The 23,829-nt window shown below is 40.4% G+C and overlaps 2 protein-coding genes across 3 annotated transcripts in view; one reads left to right on the forward strand and one right to left on the reverse strand.

Moving 5' to 3' along the window:
- The first annotated feature begins 240 nt into the window (after positions 1–240).
- MSH6 (mutS homolog 6) lies at positions 241–22,469 on the forward strand. 2 transcript variants are annotated; one of them, XM_045549556.1, is made up of 10 exons: positions 241–583; positions 10,819–11,021; positions 13,408–13,577; positions 15,133–17,671; positions 19,505–19,773; positions 20,575–20,692; positions 21,000–21,089; positions 21,691–21,845; positions 21,946–22,145; positions 22,299–22,469. In XM_045549556.1, exons 1-10 carry the CDS (start codon positions 324–326, stop codon positions 22,378–22,380), a joined length of 4,086 nt encoding a protein of 1,361 aa, XP_045405512.1. In that variant the 5' UTR covers positions 241–323; the 3' UTR covers positions 22,381–22,469. The 2 variants fall into 2 exon arrangements, with proteins under 2 accessions (XP_045405512.1, XP_045405513.1); XM_045549557.1 differs by having other exon boundaries at positions 10,822–11,021.
- FBXO11 (F-box protein 11) overlaps positions 22,436–23,829 on the reverse strand; it is an 81,450-nt gene continuing 80,056 nt past the window's right edge. Inside the window, exon 23 of the mRNA XM_045549558.1 lies at positions 22,436–23,756. Within this exon, the coding sequence (XP_045405514.1) occupies positions 23,627–23,756 (130 nt within the window). The 3' untranslated portion in view covers positions 22,436–23,626. The remainder of the gene's footprint in view (positions 23,757–23,829) is intronic.

Below are 23,829 nucleotides of genomic sequence, written 5' to 3' on the forward strand. Positions count from 1 at the left end.
AGACTTCGTGCCGGAGTATTCCCGCCCTAGCCGGCCTCCCGACGTGACAGCAGAGGGCTGGGAGCAGCTGCAGCGGAGGCTCCCCCACCCCACCGCGCGGCAAGCCGGCCCCTCCCCTCCTCACGTCGCTGCGCGCCGGGGGCGGGGCCTGGAGCGCACGCCGCCGCGCACGCCGAGGCGCTCGCCGATTGGCCGCTGGGACCTGGGTTCCTCCCGCGGAGCGCACCTCCCCCCAGGTTTCCCGCCAGCCGGAGCCGCGCGGTAGACGCCGTGCCTTCAGACGCTCGGTCCAACAGAACGGTTGTGCCTCGCCGGCCGTCGCAATGTCGCGACAGAGTACCCTGTACAACTTCTTCCCCAAGTCTCCGGCGCTGAATAATTCAAACAAGGCCCTGACTAGGGCCTCACGCGAAGGCGGCGGTGCCGCCGCTGCCACCAGGGCCTCCCCTTCCCCAGGCGGGGATGCGGCCTGGAGCGAGGCAGGGCCTGGGCCCAGGCCTTTGGTGGGCTCCGCATCGCCGCCAGAGAGGAAGAACCTCAACGGAGGACTGCAGAGATCGGCAGCGGCTGCGGGCCCGGCCAGGTAGCGGGGCGGGGATGGGGTCGAAGGCGGGGGCACGGCGGCGGGCGCACCGAGCGAGCGAGCCCTGGGAAGGGAGGTTCGCCGAGAGGGACTGGGGAGGTGCACGGCCAAGCCCTGGGCTCGGAGGAGGTGGGGCTGCACAGTTGGCCTGAAAGAGTGCCGGGGCCGAGTTTGGAGCATTTGGGGCTGTAGCTTGTAAACAGCGTAGGAGGAAATAGGCAGTGAAGAGAGAAGGGTGGGAGGGGAGACGCGGGTAGTTAAGGCGCTTTGCGGGAGGGAGGAGACGCGCCCTCCCGGTGCGGTTTGGGTGGGGGCAGGGGAGGTGCGTGCAGCTTGGGGCTGCGAGGCGGCTACGGACCTGGGAGCTTTGGCGGTGGGGGGGCAGGGGGAGGCGCCGTGCTCGCCTGGAGCGCGGGGCGGGGGAGGCTGGCGGGAAGGAGGAATGCCTGCGGGGAGGCTGAGCTCCGGGAACTCGGAGGCTGGGGGTGTGAGGTGCGTGAGGAGGTTCCTTGTTCAGAGCAGGGATGGTGAACTGGGGCTCCAGCAAACTTGAGGTGCACACTTATGGGTAGATGTGAACCTCGGACGCCTAGACGCCGCGGGGGCGGTGGGCCCTCGGGTTGGCTGACGGGGCTGTGGAGAAAATGGGAGTGGGGGGCGGGCCGCGAGCCGAGAGCGCCGGGGGTGTGTCGCTCTCCGGACCCAGAGGCCTGATTGGGCAGAGTGAGGTTTGTGGGGGTGGGGCGGGAGAGAGTCGAAAGTGCTGGGTTCTGGCTGGGTCGTCCCGCAGATCAGACAACACGTGCACAAAGACAAATGAAAATAGAACTGTGTTTTGGCGCGTGGAAGTTAGTGTGGAGTGGAAAAATGCCGTTTTATGAAATAATGTAATTTTTATGGACAATTTCACGGGAGTGTGGGGCACCGTAATTTTATCGGAGTTGAAGGTGGGCCTCTAAACGCCAGGATCTGGCGCTGTGGACAAGGATGTGTGCACGAGACTGCGGGGAAGCCTGCTTGGAGGTGGCCTCTTAGCATTCTGGGCAGTTCGGTGCTGTTCAGGGCTTGAGTGGCCTTTTATCCGGGCAGCGGGCGACATTTTGAAAAGCTTGCTTTTACCGTGTAGCAGATACTGTATTAGGCTCAAAGTGTAATGGTAGCCGTTTAAGCGTACAAAGAAATTAAGCTTGGAAAAAGTAACTTATTCAGGATAAGAGAACGACTTAGTGATTCTGAGTAAATCTATTTAAAATGTCCTGAGTTTAAGGTGTCTTGCAGGAGTTCTCAGGTTTGTCTAAGTGCAGTTATAGTGTTAACTCTTGTTTAAGCTACCCTTTCCCACAGTTTAAGTATATAGTTGTTCATTAGTAGAATCTGCCTGTGGGGAACAGAGCCAGCATCCTAATAACAGACTTTCATGGTTAGAAATGCATGATGTATTATGTTTACTTGAGCGTGAACTGATTCTTCCTCTATCTAAACGGGTGTATTTATTCTAAGGTTGCACTTTACATATATTGAATGGCATATGCTATTTGCTTTTTGAGGTCTGAATTCAAGATACTTGTGAAAACATAACATTGTATACATTTATTTGACCTCCTACTATGGAGACATACTCCAGATCACAGGATATTTAAGAAAGATGGATATTTGATACTAGACTACTAAAGAAACTCCAGTGTATATAGGTTTGTCCTTCATTCAGCAAACGTTCACATACCTACTCTGCCAAACACAATATTAGGCATTGCGGATCCTGTGTACAGCAGTGAACAGGACAAGCAAAAAGGCAGTTCTAGAGCAAAAGTGAAACGTAAGAGCTCTGTGTGCTTTGAGGGGAAGCAGAGGGTGTGGGTCAGGCTAGGCTTTCAGCTCTGTAAAGTGAGACCAGAAGATCAAATGGGGTTAGCCAGATTATGGTGGGAGTGGGGAAGCTGGTTCAGGAAGAACAAGATCCTGAAAATGGTAGAACGAAGAGGGAGAAGGGAGTCTTGGAGAAGGTAAGCAGGGATCCAACCATAAACAGGTTGATGGGCCACCAAAGACTTTTGGACTTAATTCCAAGAAAGCTTTAAAAGATTTTGAGCATCTTTTAATGTTATTTAGAGTTCCTCTTGTACTGAAGTGTTTACGTTTTTGCCCGTTTTTTTTGAAGCTTTTTTTTTTATCAGTTAATGTGGGTTGCAAAATCTTCCACTCAGTCTGTGACATCTTTTGATAAACAGAAGTTATTAAGTATAATGTGGTATTTGTCCACCTTTTTCTTTTTCTTTCTTTCTTTTTTTTTTTTTTTTTTGAGACAGAGTCTCGCTGTGTTGCCTGGGCTAGAGTGAGTGCCGTGGCGTCAGCCTAGCTCACAGCAACCTCAAACTCCTGGGCTTAAGCGATCCTACTGCCTCAGCCTCCCCAGTAGCTGGGACTACAGGCATGCGCCACCATGCCCAGCTAATTTTTTCTATATATATTTTTTAGTTGGCCAGATAATTTCTTTCTATTTTTAGTAGAGACAGGGTCTCACTCTTGCTCTGGCTGGTCTTGAACTCCTGACCTCGAGCGATCCACCCGCCTCAGCCCACCTTTTTCTTTATGGTTAAGGTGCCTGTAGGTTTCATCTAAGAAATCTACAGGGGAGATTTATGCTTTAGATACATCACTCTAACTGCAGTGTGGTGTTTATTGGAGAGACCCGAAGCTGATCTGATCAAGGGGAGAAGACAAGGGTAGTGGCAGTAAGGCTGGAGGATTTCCAGGAGTAGTTGGGAGGCCCAGACAGGAAATAAGTTGTGATGATTTTGATTGAGGGAAATGAGGGAATGGAAGGAATTGGAATGATACAAATTTGAAGTAAATAGCTAAGAGAAAAGCAGCAGGACATAGATGTGCCCCTGGGCCTGTGTCTCAGCTATAGTTTATCAAGACGATAATTGAGATCTGTGAGCAAGGCATCTAACCACTTAAATCTGGCTTTCTAACAAATCTTGGCTAGTTTATTTTTCAGAATCCCATTTTCCTGATAAATATTGTTTCTGTTGATTATGGGTGATTAAAAAACGTTTATGACTGTCTCCATTCATAGACAAGGAGTGGTATGTCAGACCTGACAAATCTTTTTTTAAAGAGCCTTTAGTTATCTTTATTGAGAATTTTCAAACAGTTAAACATTTTTAGAGAAATATATTTCGAATAATATCACACTTAATATACTTATTGTAAGAGAAAAAATTTCAAGCTTTTTCCACAGTATCATTATGGATTCAGATTTACAGACCTAACTTGTTTTAATCGATTTAATTAAAACAGGTTTTTTTTATTGAAACATAACATTTGTACATATTTATGGGATACATGTGATATTTTTTACATGCCTAGAATGTGTGATGATCAAGCCAGGGTATTTAGGGCATAAAACAGGTGTTTTCACATTTACAAAAATTTTGTTTTTAAAAACTTTTTTTGGTAGAGACAGGGTCTTGTTATGTTGCCCAGGCTGGTCTTGAACTCTTGGGCTCAAGGTCCCTTCTTGGCCTCCCAAAGTGCTGGGATTACAGGTGTGAGCTGCGGCCCCTGGTATTTTTTTTTTTTTTTTAATAGAGTCTCCCTCTGTTGCCTGGGCTAGAGATGCCGTGGCGTCGGCAACCTCAAACTCCTGGGTTCAAGCAATCCTGCCTCAGCCTCCCTAGTAGCTGGGACTGCAGGCATGTGCCACCATGCCCGGCTCATTTTTTCTATGTATTTTTAGTTGTCCAGCTAATTTCTTTCTGTTTGTAGTAGAGATGGTGTCTCACTCTTGCTCAGGCTCGTCTTGAACTCCTGACCTCCCGCCTCGGCCTCCCAGAGTGCTAGGATTATAGGCATGAGCCACCATGCTTGGCCAGCCCCTGATATTTTTTAAAAATTCTCAACTTGTCATAATTTGGCCAGTGGAAACCTTTTTTAAAAAATTATTTTCTATTTTTTTAAAAATAAGGCCTGAGGTTATACAGCCAGAAACCTCTTTTAAGCTGGCTTTTATGTCTTTTTAACACTGTCTCAGAAACTTTTAAAAGCATTCTTTCATTCTAATGACAATTCTCAGTTCACCCTGCCCCACAAGGCATGGAATTAAGCTGCTCTCCAAACAACGCTGGTTTCTTTTAGGTTTCTTTTCTAATACAGTGTTATAGTTTAGAGGCCAGTTTGAAGAATTTATATGGTCCTCCTAGACCTAGCGCACTAGTGATGTTGGGCCATAGTTATCCATAGCTGAATCAGGAAAGAAGACTGTGTATACAGGCAGAGATATGCAGGTCAATGGGTAGATGTGATGGGAATTACTCTGATTACTCCTCTTTTCTCAATACCACATTTAGTTATTTGAGGGTAGGGGAAATCTACTTAATGGTTCACCTTGAGAGGTAGGTGCAAACATTGGTAGTTTTCATCTCTAAGGTTGAGTCCAGTGTTTTTCACATCTGTGACCACTCAATGTTTATGTACACGGTTTTTTTGTTAGATAAGCCCTGTTTATCTTTTTTTGTTTATAGGAGCAAATTCTAGCAATGCTTTGGTATCTGCTGATTCCTTTTATTTTTATTTATTTTGAAACAGGGTCTCGCTCTGTCACCCAGGCTGGAGTGCAGTGGCCTTATTATCATAGCCTTCTGTAGCCTCCAACTCCTGGGCTCAAGTGATCCTCTTGCCTCAGCCTCCTGAGTAGCTGGGACTACAGGCGAGGACCACCATGCCCAGCTAGCTCATTTTTTCTATTTTTAGTAAAGACAGGGTCTCACTTTTTCTGAGGCTGGTCTCCAACTCCTGACTTCAAGCTATCCTCCCAGAGTGCTAGGATTATAGTCATGAGTCACCACGCCTGGCCAATGTGATTTTAAGGCAGAATTTTAAAAATCTGTTCAGTGTGTATTTAGTAGACTTACTAAGTCATTTCATTCTTTTAGTATATCAAAGCTTTTACATTTATTTTTCTGAGCTGTCAGCTTTCCCTCTTAGCTTTTTTTCCAGTGTCTTTAAAATCCCAGGAATACCGAACATTTAAGACATATTATTTAAAGCTTTAAAAACACTTACAAAATCAAAATTGAATTTTATTTAAGTATATCATAATTTCAATATTTTGGCATTTTAGGTTGTTGTTTAGGGAGAGCTGATGTATTTTGGAATTATTTGGGGGAAGGGAGTAAGGTGACTTTGACCCAGATATTTTCAAATTGGGTTTACATTGCATAGGGCTAGATCCTTGTTAATATTAACACAATTCTAGTTATAGGAAAAGAGAAAGATATTAAGATTGTTCAAAAATATAGCCAAGGCCGGGCGCGGTGGCTCACGCCTGTAATCCTAGCTCTGGGAGGCCGAGGCGGGTGGATCGCTGGAGGTCAGGAGTTCGAGACCAGCCTGAGCAAGAGTGAGACCCCCGTCTCTACTAAAATAGAAAGAAATTATCTGGCCAACTAAAAATATATATACAAAAAAAATTAGCCGGGCATGGTGGCTCATGCCTGTAGTCCCAGCTACTCGGGAGGCTTGAGGCAGTAGGATCGCTTAAGCCCAGGAGTCTGAGGTTGCTGTGAGCTAGGCTGATGCCACGGCACTCACTCTAGCCCGGGCAACAAAGTGAGACTCTGTCTCAAAAAAAAAAAAAAAAATATATAGCCAAATATTAAACTACAGTAAAATTAAATTAACATAACATTGCTAAAGATAAAGTTTTAAGTAGAGTCAGTTTTACAGGTTTATTTGACTTTATAAGATTGTCTGGGCTCTTTTAAGGACTACTGTATAATAGATTGCAGGTATTCAAATTATAGCACGTTCCAGTTGGTATCCCGTTCTTTTATTTATTTATTTATTTATTTATTTATTTATTTATTTATTTATTTATTTATTTATTTATTTATTTATTTATTTATTTATTTATTTATTTTTTTTTGAGACAGCGTCTCACTTTTTTGCCCGGGCTAGAGTGAGTGCCGTGGCGTTAGCCTAGCTCACAGCAACCTCAAACTCCTGGGCTTAAGCGATCCTACTGCCTCAGCCTCCCGAGTAGCTGGGACTACAGGCATGCGCCACCATGCCCGGCTAATTTTTGCTATATATATTCTAGTTGGCCAGAGAATTTCTTTCTATTTTTTTAGTAGAGACGGGGTTTCGCTCTTGCTCAGGCTGGTCTCGAACTCCTGACCTTGAGCGATCCACCCTCCTCGGCCTCCCAGAGTGCTAGGATTACAGGCGTGAGCCACCGCGCGCGGCCCCGTTCTTATATTTAAAAATTTGGTAGTGTTGGTAGAAAAATCTGAGTATTTGCATGGATTAAAATGTTTCCTTAATTTTGGCATTCTTGAAAACTGCACAATTATTAGAGATAAAATTCTAAAATTACCTTTAAAGAATTAAAGTTTATACACACACACAAATGAGTCCATAATTTTTTTAAAATATTCTTTGTTAGTATTGAGTGGAGAAAAATTTTGAGAAATGTTCAAAATTTTTATTTTTATTATACATTTTATTACCTGCTTAACTATCTTTTTGGCTTTGGAAACCACTGTTTCCTGGGTCAAGATTTTTAGTGTTACTCTTTTTCTTAAAGAGCTTTTTAGTGTTGGAGGAATTGCATATTACTAAATTTTTTAGTCATAGCATTTTATATTGTACTGCCATTTCTTAACAGAGAAATTAGGTTATGTGTAAGATTCTGTAAGTATAATGTCATATTGAGGGTAAGGCGATGTTGAAAGACAAAATTTGTTTAAACAGTTACATTTTTAATAGGATTTTATTTCAAAAAGAAATTTCAAAACTGGTAATGGTTATAACTAGCTTTTTATGCAAGCATTTTTTTCTCTAGTGAGGATGAACATTTGTCTTTTAGATATACGTTGAAAGATTTTTTTTTTTTTTCCATAGAACTGTGGTTCAGGAGGATCAAAGATAGTTTATGCTAATTTTTTTTTTTTTTTAAAGAGGCAAGGTCTCATTCTGTGGCTTAGGCTAAAGTGCAGTGGCATGATCATAGCTCATGTAGCATCGAACTCTTGGGCTCAAGTGATCGTCCTACCTCAGCCCCCCAAGTCGCTCGAACTACAAGTGTGTGCCACACACCTGGCTGATTTTTTTAAAAATTTATTTATTTTTCATGTTTTGTAGAGACAAGGTGTTGCTATATTGTCTAGGCTGGTCTCGAACTCCTGGCCTCAAAACTCCTTCTGCCTCTACCTCCCAAAGATTACAGGCATGAGCCACTGTACCCGGCTATGTTATTTTTTTAAATCGGTTGCTTGGGAAGGAAATACATTACTCTAATCATTTTTGAAACCGTGAGACCTTGAACATCATTTAAAAATGACAGAGTTCTAAGGTAACAGACCTCTTTAGAAGACTCAAGTTATAGTCTCCCCTTGGTATTTGAGGGGAATTTGTTCCAGGACCCCCTGGGATACCCAAATCTTTGGATGCTCATGTCACTTATATAAAATGATGTCGTACTTGCATATAACCTATGCAGGCCTCCCCTATACTGTAAATCATCGCTAGATTACTTATAATACCTAATACAATGTAAATGCTATGTAAATAGTTGTCATTCTGTATTGTTTTTAAATTTATATTTTTTATTTTTATTTTTGATCCATGGGTGGTTGAATCTGTAGATGCAGAACCCAAAGATACAGCAGGTCAACAGTATTTCCTTTGGGATAAAAACTAGAATGATTAACTGAAACATGTTAAAATGATACCATTTTATTACGTATTATAGGTAGAAAACTAAAAAATCGGTTTTCCCTCCACATATCTTTGGGATCTCAGTCAGAAACTTGAGTTAATTGAGCACAGAAGAGAACTTTTTGGAGGCAAGTTTGGCCATCTCACATTATTTTGCTCAAGAATTTTGATCTAGTCATTTAGTTTCTCTGGGATCTCCTATGAGACAACTCTGAGATTCCTGTAAGTGCCTTGTTGCTTCTTACCAGGCAAAATAGAATTCTACTGGGTTTGGGGCATCCTTTTCCCTTGAACTTCAGGCGTACCACAATGTGTGTTTTTGTCAAAGTCTCTCATATAGTAACTCCATTCTTGAGAATTTGGAACCCTTATATTAATAGACTTGTATGTATGAAATAGCTGGTGAAATTTTGTATTATAATTTCAATATGCAAGGGAAGAACTGCCTCAAACTGGCCAGTGGTTGGGTTAATGCTTCACTATATACAAGTCTTCATCTCTTAAGGGATTTAGTTGCCTTCAGGTAGGGCAGACAGGCTTTACCGATAGGTATCCCTACCCTTCCCCTCTTCAGAAGAAGGTGCCTTAGCCAATATAGTTTGAAACCTAAAATATGCTTGATGTGGAGAGACATATTTGTTGACATTTATTTTCTCTGTGGCCAATCTTTTTTTTTCTTTTCTTTCTTTTCTTTTTGAGACAGAGTCTCGCTGTGTTGCTTGGGCTAGAGTGCCGTGGCGTCAGCCTAGCTCACAGCAACCTCAAACTCCTGGGCTCAAGTGATCCTCCTGCCTCAGCCTTCAGAGTAGCTGGGACTACAGGCATGTGTCACCATGCCCGGCTAATGTTTTCTATGTATATTTTTAGTTGTCCAGCTAATTTCTTTCTATTTTTAGTAGAGACGGGGTCTTGCTCCTGCTCAGGCTGGTCTCCAACTCCTGAGCTCAAGCGATCCTCCTGCCTCGGCCTCCCAGAGTGCTAGGATTACAGGTGTGAGCCACTGCACGCAGACCCAATCTTTCAGAAGTTACTGTCAGAGTTCAGACTGAGAATTGATAGTTCCTTTATAGTGACAAAGGTTATTTCCCTTCTTTAGCAGCAAAAATAAAGGAGTACAACTTAGGGAAGAAATTCTTTTCTAATTTAGAAGGAAAGCTTCTGAGTGTGATAGGCTTTTGTGGTTAAGTGGCTAAATGGCCCAAGTTAAGGGAAAGCCTGCTTGACAGAAGGGAGGCTTGTGAACAAGCTATTCCACACAGTCTTTTATTCCTGTTAATCAATGGCTATGTTAGTGAAAAGGAAGCACAGCTATGGTAGAAGTTTGCATGTGTAGACACAGCTTCCTGTTTGGAGATGCCTATGTGGTGGGCCTGAGGGCAATATTTATAAACTTGTGCAGGTCACTAGATTTCTGTAAGTTGAGAGCATGTACTTTGCTGTAAGGGCCCTTGAGATAAGTACACCCTGAAGTAATGCTCCTGTTCTTGTTTCTCTTTTAAATATTCTAGCCTAGAGGTTTCTTTTTATTTTTTGAAGAAAGGGATACTTTATATTGCATGATTGGGTCTAAATCAGGTGACTTCAACCAACTAATTACTATTCAAAAATATCTAAAATACTCTTGTTTGTAATGTGCTTATTTTTAATTTCGTGGTTATTCAGTGAAAACCTTTAAGCAGGCTAGGAAAATCTTGGTATCTAATACATGGCAGGGCTTATCAGCTGTCTGTGGCCTCTACATCACTGAGGGTTGGCTCCTATGTAGTCTGTTAGCGGGATTCTTTCCTTTAACCCCTCCCCTCCCTTTCTCTGAGAAAACTCACAGGGCTAACCCAGTTTTTGTGAAGATTGAATCTCTGTTTTTGATTTTGTAGGCATATGTACTCACTATTTTTGGCACATTAGGCACTTATTTGTTGACTTGTTTTTCTATAAAACTATTATAGTTTGCTGGCGGGGGTAGTGCTAGTAGAGTGCTAGGTAGCTTTTGGAATACACAGGATCTTAACTGGAAACAGATTCTAAGCAAAGTCTAATGAATAAGATACTTAATATAATTAATAAATTATATAATGGGTGTGTTTTATATTAGTACTGTGGGTTAGATCCTATTTCTGATATATACATACCATGTTGTATTATGCGTGCTATTCACCATAATTCAGAGAGCATGTACAATGAGTCTGTGCCTTTTCCTGCCATCAACATTGTACCCAGAATTCCGCCATAGTTTTTAAACTTTGAATGATTCTGAGAAAGTTTCTTAATATCACAATTTATTATATTTGTTCGTCTTAATAGTTAAGCAAGCATTATGTTAGCTTGTTTTTAAAATGACTTGAACTCCAGACTTCAAAAATCATTAATTCTAAAGTTTCTATGCTTGATTATTAATGTCAGAAGATTTCAAAGGAGACTTAATGATACTTTCCTTGGAATTGTTTATTTATAGGTAATTGGCTTTAAGGAAACTTAACCAAATATTAACTAAGTTATGTATTTCCTTTTGGCAGCAGTTCTTGTGACTTCTCACCAGGTGATTTGGTTTGGGCCAAGATGGAGGGTTACCCGTGGTGGCCTTGCCTGGTTTATAACCACCCCTTTGATGGAACGTTCGTCCGAGAGAAAGGGAAATCAGTACGCATTCATGTACAGTTTTTTGATGACAGCCCAACAAGGGGCTGGGTTAGCAAAAGGCTATTAAAGCCATATACAGGTAAGAGTCACTGCAGAGAGAGAAAGAGTGTGTGTGTGTGTGTGTGTGTGTGAGGAGGGGGAGAGAGAGAGAGAAAATCTCTTCTCTATATAGTGAAATTAAGTGTGTTTTACTCCAGTAAATTGCAAGAGTGGTGGTTGTGAAAGCTTCTAGCATGGGAAAGAGATAAGATGGAGCTGGTCTTCAGCCAGTTTGTTTTTGTGGAATGGAGTTCTTCACTTCTGTCCTTTCAGTGACTACAGCAATATTAAGCTCTTGAAGGAAAAAAATCATTTCATGATTGGAGGTGATAACCAAAACACCAAATTCAGACATAAGGTTAAACTGTCCCCATGTTGAAGGATCCAAAAGAAAGGTAGTGTGGTTCGTATACATAGCCTATAGGTTAGTGATATTCTCTCTCTCTTTTTTTTTTAAGAGACAGGGTCTCGCTATGTTGCCCAGGCTGGCCTCAAACTCCTGGCTTCAAGCGATCCTCCCTTCTCAGCCTCCTGAGTAGCTGGGACTACAAGTGTGTGCCACCACACCCAGCTCTAGGACAGATGGAGATACACACTACTTGGCCTCTAAAATACTCACCTATGAACACATCTGAGTTGAGTTTCACACCATATTTTTGGAACCATACTTTCTCTTCCCAGACCCAGCCATATGTATCACAGATAACCATCAGTCTTGCATGTTTAGCCTCATTTGAGCTAGGTACACCCCATCAGTCTCTTGAATTATATACAGTGCATGCATAGTATGATTGTGGATATAGTACACTGTACACAAGGGCATGAACAAGTCCTTATCCTTTATCTTCAGATTCTCCAGGCTAGTATGTTGTGTTTTCTTAAATTAAAAAAATTAAAAAAAAATTTTTTTTAGAGATGGAGTCTTGTTATGTTGCCCAGGCTGGTCTGGAACTCTTGGCCTCAAGCCATCCTCCTGCCTTTGCCTCCCAGAGATTACAGGCATGAGCCACCGTGCCCAGCCTGGGCTAGTACACTGTTGAACTCAAGTATTGTAGAATCAGAACAAGGGTCAGTTTCTCAAAAATATCTGGGAATCATACCTTTTAGTATAGTGCTGATCCTGTAAAAGGGTGGGGGTGGGAAGAACTGAAGAAAGTTAAATTTAAATGGAAATCTGACATACAGGATGGAAAGAGAATTAGGAAATTTGGTTCTGTCTTCTCTACCAATTTGCTGTGTAATCTTGGCCAGCAAAGTAACTTATTCTCTGATACTGTTTATTCATACATAAAGTGATCTCATTGGACCAGATGATAAATGAGGTCTCTTCTAGGACTTATTTTGAGATTTTAAAAAGGCTTAAGCAGAATGACTTTAAATAAGAGATCAAGAACATAGTTACATTTATGTTGTCATTTTTAATAAAATTATCCCTGTGCACACTGCTTTTTGGCCTTTAAAATTCCCAGTTTTTACAATACATGCATGTTAATAAATTAGCAGAGAGGTATAGGTGAAAAAAAGTAGGCCTTTTTGTTGATGTTGAGATTTTTGTCTTAGATTTGTAAAGTAGAGATTGGATCAAGCATTCTTGAGAAATGGTATCACTAGATATGATGTGTGTGGGCAGACTACAGCTGCAGTAGGTGCTTTGGGAAAAGTTTAGTGCCCGCTCCAGTTTATTTTGTTAGTTGCAATTTGTAGCTTTGGGGCAGCTCTTTAGAAAAATGGGGTATTATAGCTTTAAAAGTTACTAATTCCATGGAAATTTATGTTGTCCTGTTAGTTTTAGTGTACAGAAAAAAGGAAATACGTGTTTTTAGATATGTTAAATAAATTAAGGTTTCTTTTCCAATTATGGTTATATTTGGGCAGAATAGACATTTCTGGTTATATCTCTTGGAAAACAACTAAACAATTATATACCATTAGACTTGTGATCTTCTCTACCTAGCCTTTTGCTCAGTGCATAGGAATGTCATTTAATATTATAATGAAATAAACTTACATTTAATTGTCATATTATAGCTGCATTTAATTGATAGTATAGTCTTTGCCTTCCTGAAATAACTTTTTAAGAGAGGATCACAAAACAAACCCCTTTGACATCTCCTGCCTCACTTGAAGAGGTACACCCCCTACCCTTTTAGGTCCATGGTCCCAGGTAATTAGAAGAGAGACTACAAATAATAGGTCCTGGGTAATCTCATAGAGCACCTTCAAGGAAGTGAAGTTGTTGATTTCAGTTTCACGGTTAGTTTTTCCCTGAAAATTCTTTTCCTTGTGGGCTTTATTTATCTAGCTATATATAAAAAAATGGAAATTACAAATTATACTTAATTGTTATCATTTTTGTTCATTAGGGCAAATGTTATAGATTGAGTCAACTATCCAGACAAGTTATTATTTATAATACATCTTTCTAGGTTCAAAATCAAAGGAAGCCCAGAAGGGAGGTCATTTTTACAGTTCAAAGCCTGAGATACTCAGAGCAATGCAACGTGCAGATGAAGCTTTAAATAAAGACAAGGTTAAGAGGCTTGAATTGGCAGTGTGTGATGAGCCCTCAGAGCCAGAAGAGGAGGAAGAGATGGAGGTGGGACATTGTGAAAATTCACTTGTTACTTCTGTGAGGAGGGTGATGGGAAAAAAGGGGAGAAGGGTGTCTTAAAGTAATGTTCTCGTTATATGTATTATTTTAGTACACACACACACATACACGCATACTTCTGGACTTCCCTGGATTGTAGTTGGATTACTTAGAATCTCAACAGTTAACATCCTTTTTTTACTTAAGTTCTCAAGCCTACTGGCAGGCAAGCAAGAAGTAGTACCATTTTGGAAAGAAGTAGAGAACTAGGAACAATAAGGATGTAGTAATAAAACTGGTCATGGAGTCTGGTAGTAGGCTTCTATATGAGGGTACAGCCAGGCCCTGGAAATTGTCTAGGTTTATGCTTTTAGTTCTAATACTTTTTGTTGTATTTTGCACTGATAAGAATAGGTGTTAAATAAACCTTGAAATATAAGCTTGGGTCACATGTTAATGGTTATTAATCAAGTGAATTAAAACTTGCTAAGTCAACAGATAAGTAGTTAATTTAAAACAAGATCATTATTTTCTATTTAGCAAATTAATGAGCTGTGTCCCAAAATAGATTCATCCCTAACTAAGCTTAATTTTATGTTTTATAACTTTTTCTTATAGATGAGATAGGGAATAAGCATGTTAATGTAGTGGGTATTTTAATCTTATTTTTAAGTTCGAGACAAAGGATCATAATGTTAATCAGAGGTTTAGAAATGTATGATAACTACGGAGATCATTTAGCCCAATACTGCTTTACACATGAGGGAGATCCATGATAGGTGAGTGTGTGAGGCCTGAGATAAGACACATGGTTTGTGGAAGAGCAAACACTAGAACCAGTATGGATTGCTACTGCTTTCTTATACTGTTAACGAAGACTTCACCTCCTGGCATTTATGATACATGGTCATGCTTACAGCTTCATCACTGTTCTATAGGACAGAACTCCCATGACAGCAGTCATTTAATCCTGTAGTGTGATACTTGTTTTAATTTAAAAAATTTTTTATTTTAGAGATGAGGTCTTGCTATGTTGCCCAGGCTGGCCTCAAACTCCTGGGCTCAAGCGATCCTCCCGCCTCAGCCTCCCAAGTAGCTGGGACTACAGGCATGCACCACGGGTGCCTGTGTGACAACTAGTTTTAATGTTAGGTGAAACTGAAATTGATATTCCTTGAGAAAGAAAAGTTTCTCCTTTCTGGAGGCGAGTTCTTGGTATATGAAGTTGTAGCATACTGAGAGAGTTCACAGCAGTACAGAACTCAATTTGTGGGGTTTTGTAAGTTGAAAATGTGTTTAAGACACCTAAGCCTACTGAACATCATAGCTTAGCTTAGCCTACCTCAGACATGCTCAGAACACCTATATTAGCATTCAGTTAACACAAAGCCTGCTTTATAATAAAGTTACTGACTATCTCATGTAATATATTGAATACTGTACTAAAAATGAAAAACAGAATGGCTGTATGGGTTCCACCATAAAGTCAAACATAAGTCAAACTGTATTATAGTTTTCCAGTTTTGCTTTGTTTTTAAAATACTCTCTCCTTGCCTGGCAGGTAGGCACAACTTATGTATCAGATAAGAGTGAAGAAGATAATGAAATACAGAGTGATGAGGAAGTACAGCCTAAGACTCAAGGATCTAGGCGAAGTAGCCGCCAAATAAAAAAACGAAGGGTCATATCAGACTCTGAGAGTGACATTGGTGGCTCTGATGTGGAATTCAAGCCAGACGCTAAGGAGGAAGGAAGCAGCGATGAAATAAGCAGTGGAATGGGGGATAGTGAGAGTGAAGGCTTTGACAGCCCTGTCAAAGTTGCTCGAAAGCGGAAGAAAATGGCTGGAAATGGCTCTCTTAAAAGGAAAAGTTCAAGGAAGGAAATGCCCTCAGCCACCAAAAGAGCAACCGGCGTTTCATCAGAAACCAAGAGTACTTTGAATGCTTTCTCTGCCTCTCAAAATTCTGAATCTCAAGCCCACATTAGTGGAGGAGGTGATGACAGTGGTCGCTCCACTATCTGGTATCATGAAACTTTAGAGTGGCTTAAGAAGGAGAAGAGAAGAGATGAGCACCGGAGGCAGGCTGATCACCCTGATTTTGATGCATCTACACTGTATGTACCTGAGGATTTTCTTAATTCCTGTACTCCTGGAATGAGGAAGTGGTGGCAGATTAAGTCTCAGAACTTTGATCTAGTCATCTTTTATAAGGTGGGGAAGTTTTATGAACTGTACCACATGGATGCTCTGATTGGGGTCAATGAACTGGGGCTGGTATTCATGAAGGGCAACTGGGCCCATTCTGGTTTTCCTGAAATTGCATTTGGCCGTTATTCAGATTCCCTGGTGCAGAAGGGCTATAAAGTAGCACGAGTGGAACAGACTGAGACTCCGGAAATGATGGAGGCACGGTGCCGCAAGATGGCACATATATCCAAGCATGATAGAGTAGTGAGGAGGGAGATCTGTAGGGTCATTACCAAGGGTACACAGACCTACAGTGTGCTGGAAGGTGATCCCTCTGAGAACTACAGTAAATATCTTCTTAGCCTTAAAGAAAAAGAAGATTCTTCTGGCCACACTCGTGTGTATGGTGTAAGCTTTGTTGATACTTCACTGGGAAAGTTTTTCATAGGTCAGTTTTCAGATGATCGCCATTGTTCCAGATTTAGGACTCTAGTGGCACACTATCCTCCAGTACAAGTCTTGTTTGAGAAAGGAAATCTCTCAGTGGAAACTAAGACAGTTCTAAAGGGTTCATTATCCGCTTGTCTTCAGGAAGGTCTGATACCAGGCTCCCAATTTTGGGATGCATCCAAAACTTTGAGAACTCTCCTTGAGGAAGGATATTTTAGAGAAAAGCTAAATGAGGACAGTGGGGTGATGTTACCCCAGGTGCTTAAAGATATGACTTCAGAGTCTGATTCCATTGGGTTGACACCAGGAGAAAAGAGTGAATTGGCCCTCTCTGCTCTAGGTGGTTGTGTCTTCTACCTCAAAAAATGCCTTATTGATCAGGAGCTTTTATCAATGGCTAATTTTGAAGAATATATTCCTTTGGATTCTGACATAGTCAGTACTACAAGTCCTGGTGCTATCTTCACAAAAACCAATCAACGAATGGTGCTAGATGCAGTGACTTTAAGCAACTTGGAGATTTTTCAGAATGGAACAAATGGTTCTACTGAAGGGACCTTGCTAGAGAGGGTTGATACTTGCCATACTCCCTTTGGTAAGCGGCTGCTAAAGCAATGGCTTTCTGCTCCACTCTGTAGCCCTTGTGCTATCAATGATCGTCTAGATGCCATAGAAGACCTCATGGCTGTGCCAGACAAAATCTCAGAAGTTGTAGACCTTCTGAAGAAGCTTCCAGATCTTGAGAGACTACTGAGCAAAATTCATAATGTTGGGTCTCCCATGAAGAGTCAGAACCACCCAGATAGCAGGGCTATAATGTATGAAGAAACTACATATAGCAAAAAAAAGATTATCGATTTTCTTTCTGCTTTGGAAGGATTCAAAGTAATATGTAAAATTACAGGGATTATGGAAGAAGTTGTTGATAATTTTAAGTCTAAAATCCTTAAGCAGGTCATTACTCTGCAGACAAAAAATTCTCAAGGTCGTTTTCCTGATTTGACTATAGAACTGAACCGATGGGATACAGCCTTTGACCATGAAAAGGCTCGAAAGACTGGACTGATTACTCCCAAAGCAGGATTTGATTCTGATTATGACCAAGCTCTTGCTGACATAAGAGAAAATGAACAGAGCCTCCTGGAATACCTAGAGAAACAGCGCAGTCGAATTGGCTGTAGGACCATAGTCTACTGGGGCATTGGCAGGAACCGTTACCAGTTGGAAATTCCAGAGAATTTCACCACCCGTAATTTGCCCGAAGAGTATGAGTTGAAATCTACCAAGAAGGGCTGTAAACGATACTGGACCAAAACTATTGAGAAGAAGTTGGCCAATCTGATAAATGCAGAAGAACGGAGAGATGTATCCTTGAAGGACTGCATGCGGCGACTGTTCTATAACTTTGACAAAAATCACAAGGACTGGCAGACAGCTGTAGAATGTATGGCAGTACTGGGTAAGACTTAACAAGCTTGTTCCTCGGGCTTTGATTAGTAATGCTGTGTCCCAGTTGTATATCCCTAAATGTAACAAAGTTTGTTTGTTTATTATTTATTTATTGATTGGTTCTCTTGCTTTGTTCCCCAGGCTAGAATGAGTGTAGAATAAGTGCCGTGGCATCAGCCTAGCTCACAGCAACCTCAAACTCCTGAGCTCAAGCGATCCTCCTGTGTCAGCCTCCCGAGTAGCTGGGACTACAGGCGTGAGCCACCACGCCCGGCTAATATTTTGTTTCTATTTTTAGTTGATTGGCTGATTTTTTTTCTAGTTTTAGAAGAGATGGGGTCTGGCTCTTGCTCAGGCTGGTCTCCAACTCCTGACCTCGAGCCATCCTCCTGCCTCGGCCTCCCAGAGTGCTAGGATTACAGGCGTGAGCCACCGTGTCTGGCCTACAAAGTATATATTTAGATACATGTACATACTTGCTTCCTCACTAGGCAAAATGACTAGGTTGCCACAGCAATTTAAGTTATTCACTTGAAACTTGCTTTTAATTTTTAATAGCCCTCTGGCCTTTCTTTAGTCTTGAATAATTGAACAAAATATTGATTTTGAAAAGAGTTAATAGTACATAATAAGTCAAGCTTTACTTTAGATCAAATTTTATTGTTAATTGAATTTTTAAGTGTTCAATAACTGTTCTTTTTAAAGTGCTTTTCTGTACAGTAATTTAGGACTGTGTCTTGATCTATCTTTTTTTTTTTTTGAGACAGAGTCTCGCTTTGTTGCCCGGGCTAGAGTGAGTGCCGTGGCGTCAGCCTAGCTCACAGCAACCTCAAACTCCTGGGCTTAAGTGATCCTCCTGCCTCAGTCTCCCGAGTAGCTGGGACTACAGGCATGTGCCACCATGCCCAGCTAATTTTTTCTGTATATATTTTTAGTTGTCCATATAATTTTCTTGCTGTTTTTAGTAGAGACGAGGTCTCACTCTTGCTCAGGTTGGTCTCGAACTCCTGACCTTGAGCAATCCACCTGCCTCGGCCTCCCACAGTGCTAGGATTACAGGCGTGAGCCACCGCGCCCGGCCTTAATTTAGTTTTATTATAACCTTTGCATTTTTCCATTTTTTATTTCATTGAATCAATTTGTGTACACATTTCAAAGATTAATCTTTTCTTTTTCTCATTAGCCAGATTATCACACATTCTTTACTACAGTTTAAAATCAACTACAGTTGATTTGAAAAGCCCTGATTTATGCATCTACAGTTTGGCAACGTTTTCAGCTTCATACATAATTTCCTTTTTCTTTAGATGCCACGGCCAACATATCTGGAGCCTTTGCTATTTTACAGTTTAGGTTTTGTATTCTTTATTTTTTTTAAATACAGCAACCATAGTTTACGCAGATTTGTAAAACAAAGCTATTTTGATCTGAACACAACCATGGAATAGAATAGCATCCTTCTGTTTCAGTGTGCTCCATTTGGTAATTAGATAATTTAAAATCCTTCCTCAGCATGGGTGTTCAAAATCAATTTATCTTCCTCTCAAGATTGTTTTAATATCAGTGTGCCAATTCTCAGAACATTCTGTTTCTCCCAAGGAGTGTTAGCCCCAGGATTATATCAAGTAAGAAGGTAATATAGCATCTCTCTGCTGTATCTTCTACTCAGCACTCTTGGTCCAGATGTTAGCAGCTAAGTCCTTTGAGAGGGGGGAGATTTTGGGGCTGAAATTGGAAGCTATTTCTCATTTCATTGTAAGTGTTATCATAAAGACATGTAAAACACTTAGGCTGATAAAACCCCCAAAATGATGAAGCCTCACTTTTACCCTCTCTTTAACAGATGTCTTACTGTGCCTGGCTAACTACAGTCGAGGAGGTGATGGTCCTATGTGTCGCCCAGTAATTCTGTTGCCAGGGGAAGACACTGTCCCCTTCTTAAAGCTTAAAGGATCACGCCATCCTTGCATCACGAAGACTTTTTTTGGGGATGATTTTATTCCTAATGACATTGTAATAGGCTGTGCGGAAGAGGAGGAGGAAAATGGCAAAGCCTATTGTGTGCTTGTTACTGGACCAAATATGGGGGGCAAGTCTACGCTCATGAGACAGGTAACTGATTCTTAAGGTTTTGTTATCAGAAAGTTATTTATAACACTAGGAATGAATATATTACATATTTAGGCCATCATTTTCCAAACAGCACAGAGTTACCTAAAATTCAGTTAATGACTTAACTAGGAAGCAAGGGGAAACTACTTAAGGCTGTAAGAAAAGATGAAATGTTGCAGGTTCGTCCCTAAATTAGACTCATTTGTAGAAACCCTTATAAAAGACCTATGACAGACTTACTGAAGTAGAAAAGCAAATAAAGCTCATGACCTCTAGCAACTTTTGAGAACTGCTTATAGGGATGACATGATGGCCTTTTTGATATAATTATCTAACCTTTATATCAGGAGTTGGCTAGCCACAAAGCTTAAAAATGGTTTTTATATTTTTAAAAGGTTGTAAGAAAAACAAAGTAGTCTTTGCTGACCTCCCCCCACACCATATTATACTTCTGTTCACCAAATTTGCTAACTAGAGAGGCAGAGTAGTGTGTGTGCAGTGGTTTCCAACATTTTTTTAAAAATTACTTTAAAAATGTAGGTTCATTTGATTTGGAATTGGTTCTAGGTTTCAATTTTAAGGAGCTCCTGGGTGATTCTACTCTGTAGCCAGGGGCATTGTAGTGTGTAGTGTGTTAGTGTTCAGGCTATGATATTTTGAAGGCCAGTTAGGCCCTAAGCCTCTTATTTCCCTTAGCCCCACTTTTCTCCATTTTAGCAAGTGGGTATAAGAACAGAACCCTTCTTGTCTATAGGTTTTTTAATACCAGTGGTAAAAAACCTTTTCCTCCCTCATTCACAGGCTGGCTTATTAGCTGTAATGGCCCAGATGGGTTGTTATGTACCTGCCGAAGTATGTAGGCTCACACCGATTGATAGAGTGTTTACTAGACTTGGTGCTTCAGATAGAATAATGTCAGGTGAGTTACCCCCCCCCCCCCCACCTAAGGCTTTATTATGTGACAATTCATTGAGAAATGATACAGACATTTGCCTTTTGTACATGAGCCACTTAAATTTGATGTTTGATTTTTCTGGTGTTTATGAAAAACTGACTGCTTTAGGTATTTAAAAACATCACCTCTAGTATAAGTTGCATAGTCTTTTAATGAGATTTAATCTTTTGTGCCACTCTGTGTAGCTCATGATAGATTAAATGGTATAATCTGAAAGATGAAGCTACTGTTAATATGATTTGCAAAATGATTATCCATTTATTTTCTTTAGGTGAAAGTACATTTTTTGTTGAATTGAGTGAAACTGCTAGCATACTTATGCATGCAACAGCACATTCTCTGGTGCTTGTGGATGAATTAGGTAAGACATTTGAAGGCCATCTTTTTTAAGTCTTGCTCTGTTGCCCAGGCTGGAGGTCCACTGATCATAGTCAGTGTAATCTTCAACTCCTGGGCTCCTCTCAGCCTCCCAAAGTGCTGGGATTATAGACATGAGCCCCTAACTACCACGCCCAACCTGAAGCCTGTCTTAAAAACATTATTAGTATAAAGAACTGTTTTTCTGGAAGATCATCCGAAGGACATCTAAATATGAATGCTTTTCGAGCATGTACTCAACAATTGTGGCACAGACCCATAGGTGGAGATACAAGGTGATAGTATGAAAGGTTTTTAATTTTTTATTAATTATTAAGGCTTTAAATTTCTTAGCCTTATTAAAGTTATGAGGATAATGAGAATACTTACTAATTCACTAATAGGAAGTTTCTAAACTTGAGCAGTACTCTTAAACCCCACTCCCCCAGGGCTGCTAAGCAGACCTATTTAGCGTAATATGTTTTAATAAATTTGCTTTTGGATATGTTGCCTAATGTTAGTTTTCTATCCCTTTGTGAGGTCATCATTTTCAGATAAAAGGCAGATTGTATAGTATACAATTTATGCATATTTTACTTTCACAGGAAGAGGTACTGCTACGTTTGATGGGACAGCAATAGCAAATGCGGTTGTTAAAGAACTTGCTGAGACTATAAAATGTCGTACATTGTTCTCTACCCACTACCATTCATTGGTAGAAGATTATTCTCAAAATGTTGCCGTGCGCCTGGGACATATGGTATGTGCAGTTGTTTATTTGAAAATTGTTCAGTTTCTTGAAGGAATCAAGTTTTGGGTACTTAACATTGCTAGTGCATGAATATCTTTCTTTCTTTAAGGCATGCATGGTGGAAAATGAATGTGAAGACCCCAGCCAGGAGACTATTACCTTCCTCTATAAATTCATTAAAGGAGCTTGTCCTAAAAGCTATGGCTTTAATGCAGCAAGGCTTGCTAATCTTCCAGAGGAAGTTATTCAAAAGGGACATAGAAAAGCAAGAGAATTTGAGAAGATGAATCAGTCACTGCGATTATTTCGGTAATTATAATGGGATATAAACTTCACCATGTGGCTGACCCTGTTAAGTTTCCTGGGAAAACAGTAAGGGGGTGGGGGACAGTGATGCACTGTGCAAAAACGCAAACTTAAAAACAAACAAACAAAAAAGTTTTTCTTTTCTTTGATTTTAAGGGAGGTTTGCCTGGCTAGTGAAAGGTCAACTGTAGATGCTGAAGCTGTCCATAAGTTGCTGACTTTGATTAAGGAATCATAGACTACATTGGAAGCTGTGAGTTGACTTTTGACAAAGGTGGTAAATTCAGACAACATTATGATCTAATAAACTTTATTTTTTAAAAATGACCATTTTTCCATTTTCTTTCTAGGAAATTAAACCCTTTTAATTCTTATCTACCTTCTACATAATGGTTATTGAATATTCCACAATATATTAAGTCTAGATGTTATGGTACATGCATACACTTTCAGGCTGTTTTATACCCACTGTCACCAATACACATAAATGGGGGAGGAAAAGCTATGAAACTGTATAGGGCTGTATATATACTTGTCTCAGCTTAATGCAGGAAATTGTTTTAATTTCCAGCAGTTTTGTCTAAACTGTTCAAAAAAAAACTATGAACAGAGTTCAAATACAGGACTGTTTTGAAGAGACTTTCTAAAGTGTACTTTAAAACATAGTAGTTTTTACCTTTCACAAAACTGAGTTACAAGAATACTTTTGTTTTACAGTGCATCCCTTCCTAGGAAGTCTCATTAAAACACTCACTTTTTCTAGGGGTGGCTTTGAATGCTGCACAGGGAAGGGAAGGAAATAATAGTCTTAACTTTTCTTAAAGGACACCAGAAACATTGCTGGATATAATTTAAGATTAGTGTTTTCTCTTTCATAGAAAGAACGTACATACTGGGACATGAGTACAGTTACAGCAAGTCTAGGTGTGCTAACAAAACAGGGCACATTCAAGTACAATAAGATTTTGCTTGAAATTAAAAACAAACTACATGAGATTAAAGCATTAAAATCATATTTCTCAATCTGAATACATGTTTAAAAAAATCAAAAGAAACGCAGAAGTGCTAGCTCACATTTTTACCATATTACAAAAGCAATTGGTACCCATGTCCATAAAGGCAGCAACAAAGCTGCTTGTCTATTGAAGATTACTACTGCAAATTGGACTGCATTCAATGCTAGTTGTAAAAACACCAGCTTTTCAGAAGTTGGTATCTGTACAAAATTGCAGCTTATTTCTTCACTTCTGTCCCTTCAAAAGTCTTTACACAGTAATGCTAAAACACCCAGCTTTGAGATCCTGAGTCAATATATTGCCACTTTCTTTTTGGTAGCTTGCGCTTCATAGTGTCAACTGACCTTGTGTATCCATTTTTAATACAGTCTCTTCCTGTAGCATGGGCAAATATTTTAAATCTTCTTCCAAAAAATGTTTTAAGTTATGATGTTAGAATGGCAGGACTTTATTCTTTAGGGAGGGAATTCAGTTGTGCTGCAATGTATTAGATTCTATAGGTGGAGCAGAGTCATATAGTGTATCTGTATCATGTGTAGGCTCACCGGCTAATGTACAAGGATTAGACAGTGTTCCAGCACCACAGTCACAGAAAAACCTAAAGCAAAATGAAAACCCAAAAATTAGGAAAGTAAGGGAGGAGAACAACTGGGTAACACAGCAAGCAAGTG

This window comes from Lemur catta, chromosome 4 (genome assembly GCF_020740605.2).
Source record: "Lemur catta isolate mLemCat1 chromosome 4, mLemCat1.pri, whole genome shotgun sequence".
Lineage (NCBI taxonomy): Eukaryota > Metazoa > Chordata > Mammalia > Primates > Lemuridae > Lemur > Lemur catta.

Excerpts from the sequence above, each read along its gene's own strand:
- MSH6 (XM_045549556.1), top strand. The coding sequence starts at position 324 with ATGTCGCGACAGAGTACCCTGTACAACTTCTTCCCCAAGTCTCCGGCG. Across the intron at positions 11,022-13,407 it reads GCTATTAAAGCCATATACAG|GTTCAAAATCAAAGGAAGCC; the intron begins GTAAGAGTCACT and ends ACATCTTTCTAG. Across the intron at positions 21,846-21,945 it reads CCGTGCGCCTGGGACATATG|GCATGCATGGTGGAAAATGA; the intron begins GTATGTGCAGTT and ends TCTTTCTTTAAG.